The sequence below is a fragment of the Mytilus californianus genome, unplaced genomic scaffold (assembly GCF_021869535.1).
Source record: "Mytilus californianus isolate M0D057914Y unplaced genomic scaffold, xbMytCali1.0.p SCAF_9, whole genome shotgun sequence".
NCBI classification, from domain to species: domain Eukaryota; kingdom Metazoa; phylum Mollusca; class Bivalvia; order Mytilida; family Mytilidae; genus Mytilus; species Mytilus californianus.
This window is the reverse complement of record NW_026262745.1, coordinates 1,327,405-1,341,970: the sequence shown is the minus strand read 5'-3', so window position 1 is coordinate 1,341,970 and position 14,566 is coordinate 1,327,405. Positions and strand designations below refer to the sequence as shown.

At 32.1% G+C, this 14,566-nt stretch overlaps 2 protein-coding genes across 11 annotated transcripts in view; one reads left to right on the top strand and one right to left on the bottom strand.

The window, feature by feature from the left end:
* The window catches only part of LOC127716148 (uncharacterized), a 551,146-nt gene that overhangs the window by 372,060 nt on the left and 164,520 nt on the right, over positions 1-14,566 (bottom strand). The window contains exons 1-5 of one of the 4 annotated variants that reach the window (XM_052222268.1): positions 10,447-10,846; positions 5,460-5,518; positions 2,511-2,619; positions 2,275-2,357; positions 27-95 (exon numbers count right to left, since the gene is read on the bottom strand). The exons of the other annotated variants lie outside the window; for them this stretch is intronic. Coding sequence (XP_052078228.1) covers positions 27-95; positions 2,275-2,357; positions 2,511-2,619; positions 5,460-5,518; positions 10,447-10,538 — 412 coding nt within the window. The 5' untranslated portion in view covers positions 10,539-10,846. Of the gene's footprint in view, positions 1-26; positions 96-2,274; positions 2,358-2,510; positions 2,620-5,459; positions 5,519-10,446; positions 10,847-14,566 lie in introns of those variants that run through there. 4 annotated transcript variants of the gene reach the window in all.
* The window catches only part of LOC127716130 (uncharacterized), a 38,932-nt gene continuing 36,277 nt past the window's right edge, over positions 11,912-14,566 (top strand). For all 7 annotated transcript variants that reach the window (XM_052222230.1, XM_052222231.1, XM_052222228.1 and 4 more), the window contains exon 1: positions 11,912-11,981. The gene's annotated coding sequence lies outside the window, so the exon portion shown is untranslated. The remainder of the gene's footprint in view (positions 11,982-14,566) is intronic.

Here is a 14,566-nt window from a genome sequence, read left to right as displayed (position 1 = left end):
TATAGGTTTATATTGTTTATATTTACCAGTGCTGTTTTCTATTTGTTCTGAATATCCGCTGTAGGAGTGTGTTATAAGCATATTAACGGTGGTGACTGCAAAGAAAACAAAACCCATCAAAAAAGGGCTCCATCTGGGGTTTTGCTTTTTCTTTTGTGTTTATTTTTTCTCTATTCTATATTTTGTCATTATATATCATTAAGAATTAATAATAATCATTGTAATAAATTATTTGTAATTATACTGCTCTCTTAGGGCGTCCTTGATTGACAATAAAAATATTGTATTGTATTGTATTGTAATACTATGGTATTTCTTTACATTATATTCTTCTCTCTCTCTCTTTCTGTGTTTTTTAGATGTCTTTTTGTTATTTGTTTGTAAGGGTTGTCTTGAACACACGACAATACATAAAAGTTAAAAATGTTAATTAGGGCCCCGCCGAATGGCGGCCGCCCTACAATGATCAGTCTGTCCGTCCGTCCGTCCGTCCGTCCGTCCGTCCGTCCGTCTGTCCGTCTGTCCGTCTGTCCGTCCGTCCGTCCGTCCGTCCGTCTGTCCGTCTGTCCACCCGTTCGTCCGTCCGTCCGTAACAAATCGTGTCCGCTCTATATCTAGAGAACCGTTATGATTTCAAAGTTTATACTTGACATGTATATTAACCAACAACAGAGGGTGTGTCATAATGTATGTTCAACTTCCTAGGTCAAAGGTCAAGGTCAAAAACTTTGGTTTTAGTTGACAACCCCATGTCCTATGGTAAAGATCGTGTCCACTCTATATCTTGAGAACCGTTATGATTTCAAAGTTTATACTTGATATGTATATTAACCAACACCAGAGGGTGTGTCATAATGTATGTACAACTTCCTAGGTCAAAGGTCAAGGTCAAAAACTTTGGTTTTAGTTGACAACCCCATGTCCTATGGTAAAGATCGTGTCCGCTCTATATCTTGAGAACCGTTATGATTTCAAAGTTTATACTTGATATGTATATAAACCAACACCAGAGGGTGTGTCATAATTTATGTACAACTTCCTATGTCAAAGGTCAAGGTCAAAAACTTTGGTTTCATTTGACAACCCCATGTCCAATGATAAAGATACAAATTTTTTACCACACATTATTCACAGCGGGGCTGTGACTAACAGGAGACTATCAAAACTCCAAGTTAAGTGACAAGGCTCATTGATGTGTTATTTGAAGATGGGAATCTCACTAGAAACTTATCTTGGAGTCAATGAAACGGCAACTTATATTGGGGCGGACAAAAATATAGTCGGGTCACGGTGTTCAAGCATTAACGATTCTTCAAAATGTGTCACAATGAACTTGTGTATGAAAGTTCATGTTTTGCAACGTATTTCTTAAATATTTTTGACATTTTGAAAAGGACAGCGTGCACAAAAACTATTGTTACTGAAGGCTCCTAAATAGTAATTTAAATTGACTTTTTGGTATTGGATGAATTTAGAATTTGAGATTGTGAAGTTAACAGATAAAATGTCGGACAGGGAGTTCGCGTTCCCTATTGGTTTATAAACATACTAAAACATGAATGAACAATACAAGAACAAACACTGAAGCAATAATACTTTTGGAAAATGTGATTAACCTCAGTTCTATGGAAAATTGTATGCGTTTGAAAATATTCTTTTCTGTAACAGAAATAAAAAAAGATTGGAAATCGAATATTCGTCTAATTTCTACGTTTACCGATTATGTCCTTTTCCTTTTTAAAAAAAGAAGCAAACGACAACAAATGTACAATCAAAAATCATAAATCGAACAAAACCGACAAAGACATTCAAAATGTAATATGAATTGATTTCTACAAACAAGAAGTATTAAAGAGACATTAGCTAAAACAGACAAAATCATAATCAAAAGACAGGTACCCTTCAAGAAGAATATAAATGAAAAAGACAGTCTCCCTGTCTAGAAACCTGTAAAGTTTACCTAAAAGTGTACACAAAGAGTGAGGCAAAGATTTAAAGCCTTATTTTTGTATTTGCACTGTCTTATATTTTTATAAAATTATTTAGGCATTAAAACAAAATTTTAGTTCCACATTCAACGTACCAGATCTTTTAAAAATAGTTGTGATTGTTCATGTATCGCATTAAAAAGATTTTCCCCAAAAAATTATTACAAAACATTTAAATATCATGCATTTCTATCCCAATACAATATGATAAAACTGCTTTAGCTTGTGTAATACGGTGTCAGTTGGATTTTTTATATTTAGATATCTTTAAACGACATCAACATACCTTTAAGTATTTCTGAACTTCTATCGTTTCTGGTTTCTGTACTGGTATGATAGATATCAATGCATCCATACACGTTATTACACCTTAAAATAGGAATTGTTGGATCAAAATATGTTTGTCTGTCCGTATAATAACATTTTGAGATTGGTTTTATCAAAATACCAATGTTTTTTTTTTGCTTTCAAAGCGTTTGTCAAAGAGCTTTTTTGTTGTAATTAATTACTAAGAAAATATACCTTTGATTTTTCGTGCACATACATATTTTGTAACACTTCCGGTCATAGCTTCCGTACGGACAAGGTTTGCATGGTTCGCCGTCTATTGAAATAAATCCTACCCTACATTCTGAAATAGAAAATAACTTTATTTCATACAGGATTTTCTATAATTATGACTCCTTATCTTTACAAAAAGCTTTTGAAGTGTATATTACTAAACAAAAACCAACAAAAAATACAAATACAGTATTAAGAGAAAATGTCTGTCTTAGAAATTAAATTGCAATTTCGAGAATGGTGAAAGATCCTGTTAATTTCTCTGACGTCTGTTTATAACGCTTTTATACTTAATCCAGTGGATGTGTACTGATTGACGTCTTGGAAACATGATATTTATATTAATTGTTATTTGCTTTGGATTAGCTTTAATAAATTGTCGTACGGTAACCTTTAGTTGATAACATCTGCGTCATTTGGTCTATGGTGGGTATTTGTCTCATTTGCAATCCTACCACATCTTCTTATTCTTTTATTTATTGATATTCTTCAAAATGTCTACTCAGGTTATGTAACAGAATATGTGATCTTCAAAATCTTTTTGACTGGGGTAAAGAACTATGGTCACCTGATCGTCTTTCTTCAAATAGTAAAATTAATCTTGATGAAGATGGGCGTATTTGTTTTGCTGTGCGAGAAGCTGACATACACACATAAAAGAGAAAAATAACAAAAATACCGAACTCCAAGGAAAATTATTAACTGAAAGTTCCTTATCAAATGGCAAAATCAAAATATCAAACACATCAAACGAATGGAAAACAACTGTCTTATTCCTAATCTTTGCGGAGATGTTGTTTACCGAGCCCCGAAATTTAGATACGATGCGGGTAAACTTATCAATCCTTTAAATAAACTTATTCTAAAAGGTTACTAATTCAACACTATAATTAGATCTTGAATATTGTTTTTTTTGTATTAATATTGATTTTGTTATCAGTAAATAAAAAAAATTAAACTAAATATTATTTTTATATACATATGCACATTCATTGCTATACAATCTGTCGATACCTGTATCTTGGCATTGCACAAGGTCATGTTTTTTCTCTGACTGTTAATGACATCTTTACACTTAATCCATTGGATGTTGGATGTGTACTGACTGATATTTTAGTCTTAGATGCATGATTTTCTTTATTAGTTGTTATTGGCTTTGAACTAGCTGTCAGTAACTGCGTTCTATATGTGCCTGTCCAAAGTCTGGAGCCTGTAATTTAGTGTTTGTTGTTTGTTGCTCTTTATCATATCTGTTTTTCGTTTATTGTTTTGTATAGTATGTTCTTGTTTTGTGTCGTTGCACTACTGTCTCAGGTTAGGGAGAGGGTATGGTGCCATTTAACTAGTTTAACCCCGCCACATTCTGTATGTGCCTGTCCCAAGTCTGGAGCCTGTTATTCAGTAGTTGTCGTTTGCTACTGTATATCGTATTTGCTTTTCGTTCATTATTTTGTACATAAATCAGGCCGTTAGTTTTCTCGTTTTAATTGTTTTGCATTTGTCATTTCGGGGCCTTTTATAGCTGACTATGCGATATTGATTTTACTCATTGTTGAAGGCCGTACGGTGACCTATAGTTGTTAATTTCTGTGTCATTTGGTCTCTTGTGGAGAGTTGTCTCATTGGCAATCATATCACATCTTCTTATTTTTATATTGGTACAGGCATTTCCTTATGTAGAAAATGGTGGATTAAACCTGGCTTAATAGCTAGCTAAACCTCTCTCTTGTATGAAAGTCACATAAAATTCCATTATATTGACAACAATGTGTGAATAAAACAAACAGACATAATAGATAAAAATGTCAAAAATGGGGTACAACAGTCAACATTGTGTTATAATTAATTACCATAACAACAAAAAACAAAATGGCATATAGACGAAGCACATTAGCAAAAATGAAAGACAAGAATACAAAAAATGACCATAGCACAATAACACAAGTGCGGGATATATAGATACCGAGCCACGCCAAAAGGATATTACCAAAAATGGACTGAACAGTAAAGGTTGATAATATACAAAGACAAATAATAGAACACTATAACACGTAATAAAGATGATAAACAACGTCAGTACCTAGAATCTATACTTCAAGACCATCATATATTATTTGTGAAATTGATACAGATTATCTATCAACAAGGTATTGGTATCTTCCGATGAACTTATTTTTAGAAAAAGGACGAGACGTTCTTTGACATAACCCTGGTTCATCAACTTTTTGCTCAGACACTGGTGACGTTTTATAAAGTCTGAGTAGAAGCCGAAAGCTCTTGAAAACAGATTGAGTTGGGAACCACATCCTTTTTGAATGTTCAGAATGGAGACTTTACACCTAACGCCTCGTTGTGAAATGGTACCACGTTCTCTGTATGTAATAGAGCCACTGCAACAAAATTTTTAGGGGTCCTTAGGCGGCCTATCACATGGAAAAAGTTTTGTTCTTATATCCAACAAATAAAATTTTCCTAGAGAAAATCGTAGTTTCCCACCCTCAAACTGGTCAACTCACTTTGCAGTAACAACATTTTATACTTATTGTTTAATATGTTCTTGTCCTGAACATGTTTGAAAAATTTGCAGTGGACGTAAGGCATATCAAAGTCAATCAAAGTTGACAAGCATGCAAACAAAACTCATCTGCATATGTGTTCAAATTTGACGAAGTGATGGATTGAGATTTTAATTTGTAAGATATGCTACATATTAAACATTTCCAAAAAATCTTCGATTCAATTATTGTTAGCGTTTTATTGTCTTAGCTTTTCAAAGATATATTTAATTGTTCGTAGATTCCCATCGTTCATCGTTGAATACAATGTCTCTACAAATATTTCCACGAAAACGTAAAACGTTATACATTCACGATTGGTTTTTTTAAATTATAAAAAACGTGTCGTACTTACTGATACACTTTCCATCTTTCTCTTCTGAATTATTGCAACAAAACTTTACTCTCTTTCCGCTAAGAGTTGTTAAAGAAAATATATAAAATATATGAACACGTATCAATAAGAATTAACTTCGAACTATTCAAAAAATGTTTGCTTTTATTGCTAATATTCTTCATATCTGTTTCTAGACTATATAAACAAAAACAGTTGTGGTAAGACTGCCAGATACCAAATGAAATGGAAGTAACGACTATAGGTCATCGTACGTTTCTGTACCGTTTAAGTTGTTCCTGTGTGTTTGTTATCTAGTGTACTGTTTTTATATAGAAAAATGTCTCTCCTGCTCTGATTTGTATTTTATGTTCTTGTAAGTAAAATTGAAAGTCCATTGAACGAAATACAAAATGGTTAGAAATAAGGAGATGTGGAATAATTGCGAACCGTCTACCAGTGTCCAAATGTTGATATATTTTAATCGGTGTTCTAGCTAGGATGATTCAAGGGTAGATGTTCATAGTCTTTTAAGATGAAGGGCACGTGAGTGTTTTTTTTTTTTGTTGTGGTATAGAACCACTAATTCGGCTTGGTCAGAAAGAACATACAAGAAAGTAGTACATATTTTAAACAAAATAGTATTTGGGAAAATTTTGGTATCAAATGAAAGCTTAGGGTCTTTTGATCACTGTAGAACCCTTATTAAAAGTTTCCTTTGAATAATAAAAAAAAATATGAAATCAAGATAGGAGGGCATATTTACCCTGTTGCTCAGATCAGAAGTACCTGTTTTTGTACTACCCAACTACAGGGAACCAGTGTGCTCTAATATGCAATTAAAGGTATGCTGATTTTTTCAGCACAAGTCAGGATAAAGTATAGTCTTGACATGAAATGACTACCTCTTTATTCAAACTTAAGACAAAATAGCTATGAATGCTTGGAGTTGCAGAATTTAACATAGAATGCAAGGGGTTATGAATTAGTGGTGTTATTCCTTGTCTGAAAAGGTATTTCATACATTTAAATTTAAATAATTGAATGAATTCATGTCTTTCAGTAATAGTAATTTTGTATTGCAAAAGCCTTTTCCAATACTTACAATGTTTTTTGGATCGAAAAGCATTCATTTCCTATTAAAAACAAAAATACACGGACAGGAGTACAAAGACAAGAGTTATTAAGGAAAGAAGGGAGTGAAGACAAAATGAAATACACATAGCTGTTTCCTTTACTTTGTGCTAGGACACTGGGAATGAAATAAAAGTTAATCATCTTTATTTGCTACAAACTAAGACGAATGATAATCAAAATAGAATAATATGAATGAGGCGATATGTGTGGTAGTCTTCAATAAAACAATAGCCCAACAAACCGATATAAGGCATATAACCTTGTTTAGCTTACTGATGTACGACTTTTGCTCATGGCGGGAGGCCGTACTATTACATGTATTGTTTTAACATCCTTGCTGTGTAGACATTATAGTGGACAATTGCCTCATTGAAAATTAGTGAGTTATACAACATCTATATTTTATAAGATAATTTGTTGGATTTCACGATTTTACGATGAATCTGGTCACATTTACCAAAGTGTTTGCGATCATAATTTCCTTGTTATAAGATTACCGCTTACAAGGAAGGAACTGTGCCAATTGTTCTCTATAGAACAGATATGGTCGGGTTATATCGTTAGAAACTATATATACAGGTATTGTACTTTATAGAACAGATATGGTCGGGTTATATCGTTAGAAACTATATATACAGGTATTGTTCTTTATAGAACAGATATGGTCGGGTTATATCGTTAGAAACTATATAAACAGGTATTGTACTTTATAGAACAGATATGGTCGGGTTATATCGTTAGAAACTATATATACAGCTATTGTACTTTATAGAACAGATATAGTCGGGTTATATCGTTAGAAACTATATATACAGGTATTGTACTTTATAGAACAGATATGGTCGGGTTATATCGTTAGAAACTATATATACAGGTATTGTACTTTATAGAACAGATATGGTCGGGTTATATCGTTAGAAACTATATATACAGGTATTGTACTTTATAGAACAGATATGGTCGGGTTATATCGTTAGAAACTATATATACAGGTATTGTACTTTATAGAACAGATATGGTCGGGTTATATCGTTAGAAACTATATATACAGGTATTGTACTTTATAGAACAGATATGGTCGGGTTATATCGTTAGAAACTATATATACAGCTATTGTACTTTATAGAACAGATATGGCCGGGTTATATCGTTAGAAACTATATATACAGGTATTGTACTTTATAGAACAGATATGGTCGGGTTATATCGTTAGAAACTATATAAACAGGTATTGTACTTTATAGAACAGATATGGTCGGGTTATATCGTTAGAAACTATATATACAGCTATTGTACTTTATAGAACAGATATGGCCGGGTTATATCGTTAGAAACTATATATACAGGTATTGTACTTTATAGAACAGATATGGCCGGGTTATATCGTTAGAAACTATATAAACAGCTATTGTACTTTATAGAACAGATATGGTCGGGTTATATCGTTGGAAACTATATATACAGCTATTGTACTTTATAGAACAGATATGGTCGGGTTATATCGTTAGAAACTATATATACAGGTATTGTACTTTATAGAACAGATATGGTCGGGTTATATCGTTATAAACTATATATACAGGTATTGTACTTTATAGAACAGATATGGTCGGGTTATATCGTTAGAAACTATATATACAGCTATTGTACTTTATAGAACAGATATGGTCGGGTTATATCGTTAGAAACTATATATACAGCTATTGTACTTTATAGAACAGATATGGCCGGGTTATATCGTTAGAAACTATATATACAGGTATTGTACTTTATAGAACAGATATGGTCGGGTTATATCGTTAGAAACTATATAAACAGGTATTGTACTTTATAGAACAGATATGGTCGGGTTATATCGTTAGAAACTATATATACAGCTATTGTACTTTATAGAACAGATATGGCCGGGTTATATCGTTAGAAACTATATATACAGGTATTGTACTTTATAGAACAGATATGGCCGGGTTATATCGTTAGAAACTATATAAACAGCTATTGTACTTTATAGAACAGATATGGTCGGGTTATATCGTTGGAAACTATATATACAGCTATTGTACTTTATAGAACAGATATGGTCGGGTTATATCGTTAGAAACTATATATACAGGTATTGTACTTTATAGAACAGATATGGTCGGGTTATATCGTTATAAACTATATATACAGGTATTGTACTTTATAGAACAGATATGGTCGGGTTATATCGTTATAAACTATATATACAGGTATTGTACTTTATAGAACAGATATGGTCGGGTTATATCGTTGGAAACTATATATACAGGTATTGTACTTTATAGAACAGATATGGTCGGGTTATATCGTTAGAAACTATATATACAGGTATTGTACTTTATAGAACAGATATGGTCGGGTTATATCGTTGGAAACTATATATACAGGTATTGTACTTTATAGAACAGATATGGTCGGGTTATATCGTTAGAAACTATATATACAGGTATTGTACTTTATAGAACAGATATGGTCGGGTTATATCGTTAGAAACTATATATACAGGTATTGTACTTTATAGAACAGATATGGTCGGGTTATATCGTTGGAAACTATATATACAGGTATTGTACTTTATAGAACAGATATGGTCGGGTTATATCGTTAGAAACTATATATACAGGTATTGTACTTTATAGAACAGATATGGTCGGGTTATATCGTTAGAAACTATATATACAGGTATTGTACTTTATAGAACAGATATGGTCGGGTTATATCGTTGGAAACTATATATACAGGTATTGTACTTTATAGAACAGATATGGTCGGGTTATATCGTTAGAAACTATATATACAGGTATTGTACTTTATAGAACAGATATGGTCGGGTTATATCGTTGGAAACTATATATACAGGTATTGTACTTTATAGAACAGATATGGTCGGGTTATATCGTTGGAAACTATATATACAGGTATTGTACTTTATAGAACAGATATGGTCGGGTTATATCGTTGGAAACTATATATACAGGTATTGTACTTTATAGAACAGATATGGTCGGGTTATATCGTTAGAAACTATATATACAGCTATTGTACTTTATAGAACAGATATGGTCGGGTTATATCGTTAGAAACTATATATACAGGTATTGTACTTTATAGAACAGATATGGTCGGGTTATATCGTTAGAAACTATATATACAGGTATTGTACTTTCGCCATCACCACTTGGTTGATTTCATATAATGACCACAGATGTGTAGCATTTGTTGTCGGCACAACCCTGTCCTCTTTTCGTCTTAATAACTTATCACCAAATACCTCTTGTCAACCTATTTTAACTTGTCATGATTAAAAAAAGAAGTTGGTGCCACCAGTAGAACAGGAATTATGTTCTTAGCGCATGAGTTCTACGGATTTTAGTGAAATTCATGATTTTCTATTTATGATATTGTTGTCGTTATATATGCTAAGATCACCTCACGGTCATTGTGTTGTTTGTGTGATCTCATAATTTAAAGTAATAGCAGGTACATGTATAACTGTTGATTTGCTATACTAAGATCACCTAGAATAAATTTGATAGCAAATATCAATCATTCATTTTTCCCATTAACATTATTTCAAATTTGAAAATATATATGAAATATGAAATTCAAAATGAAGTAGGTATTGCAATCCTTGGTTCACATATCTCAAATAATCCTTCCGCTCAAACCCACCACCAAAATTGTATCAAAATGTCTATTATATAAATAATTATATTTTTCAACCCTTTGAAAAAAGAGATGAGACGTCGTATCGATTATTACAATATTAATCTTGAATATTGAATATTGAATAATTGTGAATTTGCAAATTAAATAGTCATAAAAAATATAAATGAAAATGATTTGTTACCTGATTATTTGTCGACAATAGCCATCCGGGAGTGATGCTGCAATGCATGTTTTTAGCAAAGCCAGAAATGTGCTCAACCAGTACACAGACATATTCCACGGCAACGAAAAATGTAAATGAAGTGCGGAAACTCATTATTATTGTACTTTGACCATTCGATTACTTCCTTAAAAGTATGTTTTTCGTAAATTGATTTGTTAGTTTATTCAATTGAATTGTTTCATATTTTTCATGTCGGGGCCTTTTATAGCCGACTATACGGTATGGGTTTTTCTCATTGTTGAAGGCCGTAAGGTTGCCTATAATTGCTTACATCCACTTTATTTGAACTTTGGTGGATAGTTGTCTCATTGGCAATCATACCACATCATCTCCTTATTTTTATAATATATACATGCACGTTTAAATTAAAATTTAATGTTTGTGGATATGTTTTTAAGTTTTTTTAAGCTGTAATTTCCTCTGCACTTCATAACATAACAAAAGAACACACAGAAAATTCTAATTCTTATTTGCAACATGAAATAGACTGTGAACAAGTGGATATTGCTATAGTTATGTCACTTTTAAAATAAGGAGATGTGGTCTGATTGCCAATGAGACAACTATCCGCGACGTGAACTTCAACACTGAGTAGAATCTATACCGTCTACAAATTTATAAAAGGCCCCGACATGACAAAATTATGAAACAATTCAAACAGCACGATTTACTACTCGTTTGTTTGTTGTTTTAGCTTCAAAAGACGGAACGAGATGCATAGAATCAAACATAACTGGTGAAATACTTAATTGTATTATTGTATAAAATTCAAGGAAAATAATATCAATAGATACAGTATTGATAACATTAATTTGTATATTTGAGAAGAAAACGATATTTTGTGGAAATAAACTGAATCATAAAAAATACTACAAATAAATATAGTTGCTCAATTCTTCATGACATTCGAGTTCATAATTTATGGTCTGAAAAATGTCATTGATATAATTAATATGGGGCATTTCACAGGCGGTGACTTATTTCTCTAATTTGGGTCATTCTATTTTTTTTTTTAAATAAAATAAAGTTGACGTGAAAGATATTGGTTTAAAAACCCAATGAAAAACGTTCAATCATATTACTATATAATTAAAACTTTGGTACATGTATCAAGTGTATAAGATTAAATGAAATATTTCTTTAAAGATACACAAATACACAACTGTAGGTGTTGTACATTGTCTATTCACATGCATAGATCTATGATATATTATATTATATAAACATGATAAATATATTTGATTTATTACTTTATATCACAATTGAAGCAGAAAAAAAGTTTAATATTAACACTGAAACCAGGAAACACTAAGGGGAAACTAATTTTGCTTATAGAACTCTTAAAAAGGGACATCTACAATTGATGTATATTATCGATTTGACCTTAGAATTACTATTTTTACAAGTCACTTTAACCCGGAAGTATTCTTTATAATGGATTAAATTTTCTGAAAATCGTTACATACTTTCAGATGCTACAATGGCAATCTATCGTAAGTAGATGTAATTTAAAGATATGTAAATATTGAATGTATAATATACATTTAATTTTTTCATATTTCAGTCAATGTTTATATATATATATTTCCTTTCTCATTAATGATAGCACTTTACAATGCTTCAAAATGCTTCTACTTTCGATTTCGATTCCCACTACGGTTCTTGTCCAACCCTTAAATGCAGAGACATATATACATGTCTCTGCTTAAATGTAATGAATTATGAATTTACAGTAACTTATCTTTTAGTAAAAAAATCATAATGTGAAATTATTCTAGAAGTAAAGTAAGAATTACCTGAGTATGCAAACCCCTATTTGCCCAATCCATTTTATAATCATTAATACATGTTATATATGTATATGTACGTGTTCATCATTTTCCGACTTCTAAAAACTACACGGAAAAAGAGATTTTAGAAAATCACATATTCGTCTTTCTCATTTTTTGCCATTAACATAAAAATGACGATGAAAATATCCTGTCTTTCTACCATATCTACTGGTTACCTAAACTTAAACTTCACAAAAATCCTTATAAATAACGATATACATGATATATACCGGATCGTCCAGATGTTCTTACTACCATTCTTTCTACACTAATAGATGGCCTTTAGGTATATTCAAATAATGGTGTCAATTAGATGTAGATTCTGAAAAAAAATTCTACAGCTCGTCTTCAAAATCTTTGATCCCAACCTCTACAATTTTGCAGTTATATATATAAAAAATAAAATCTATGCTTTTTACTACTATTCCTCATGTTCAATCGACTTCATATTTTCATTAAAACAGTGCCTGTTCTACAAAATGGGAATCACAGGTGCAAATTCCCTATTTAAGGTCATTAAAAGGTTGTGGAGATAGAACAACACTGATCCCAACAAGAAATACACCAATGATAATATCATCAAAATGCTCGACTTATTGTTCAACATATTTGAAGAGTTGTGTAGATTTATTTTACAACTGACAGATGAAGTTCCAATAGATCCCGGTTCTTATTGTGCACCCCTATTTGCCAACTTGTTTCTGAACTCAATGAAGCAGTATACAGAACCTTCTCAAAGACAAAAAGACAAATCTTCTTGCAAAGTTCTTTAATGTCCCTTTCATATATATTGATGATGTTCTGTCACTCAATAACTCCTATTTCAGAGAGAGTGTGCATCTCATATATCCCAGTAACATTAAGAGTAACGATTCTACTGAAACTAAAATTTATGACAAACGTGATCATTTCAACTTTCAAATCTGGAACTTCCCACTTCTCAACAGTAACATATCCTCTGCTCCATTGCATGGCGTTTACATATCATAGTACGCCACGCTCGTGTCATTTCACACTACATACGCAATTCATTTACAGAGGTGTGCTCCTTACACAAAAAGGTACAGAGTTATTAGGAACAAAGACCGAAATCGACATTACATAATTCTAACAGACACCGTCACTTATTGATTAACCGATACAATGTGTTATTGTCTCAACTCACTAGCGACAGGTTTTCGAGATCTTAGATCTCGAAATACCAGAATGGTCGTTTCACGTGTAAATTAACCGATTGTGTACCATCTCTGATTGTTACATCTTGACTCAGATGTGATTCATATGCATGGCGGTTGATGTATGCATAGTAGGAAACGCTTTCCCTGTCGACACCCCATTTATCGCTACTTAATTTTAGAGTTTGTGCGATTCCTTCAGTTACCTTAATATGTTTTTTCCTAATGGATTTATGAGTTTAGAACATCTGTTAACTATTGCCTCTATTTTTCTTTGTTTCCTGCCTGAGCAAAACTAGGATGATTAGGCAAGTAATATAATTTTGTAATAATTTGAAATAAATATTTTTCATAGATTAATTATAAAGGGAAGTGGTGTCCATTATCGGTGCTGAACTAAGAAAGTAAACAATGTGGTCTAGGGTTGGCATGGCAATTTTAGGTAGACAGAGAGGCAAGCCAGACAACTATATCTATTTATCTTGCACATTTTATTGTTCTAGACTCTTAGTAATTTAGATTAACAAGTTGAGAGAGTGTAGAGGATCTGTTTGATTGTGACTTCATTTCTGTAACCTTTTAATTTTTCTGTTATTCTGCTTTGTCCATTATTCCCTTTTCTTTATATTTTAGCACTCCATGATTCTCCTTTTTTTATACTTAGGCGCTTAATTATTATTTTATTACATGTATTCTATTCGTTTTTTTTATTATTATTTTCCATTCTGTCAACCTTATTTGGACCCTCTTGTACATACACCTGTCTTTGTTCATGGAGAGGGCTTATATATGCTTTGCCTGTTGTCCAATCCAAATAAAATTGTTTGAATAAAATACTGTTTTAACTAAACAACTGACAATTGTTGAAGACCATTATGTAGTCGGTGATATTGTACTGTTGGTCTTGGGTTTCTTTCTCAATGACGTTACACCAACATCCCCTTTTTAGCTCACCTGGCCTAAAAGACCAAATGAGTTTTTCTCATCACTTGGCGTCCGTCGTCCGTCGTTGTCCGTCGTCGTAAACTTTTACAAATATCTTCTCCTCTGAAAATACTGGGCCAAATTCAA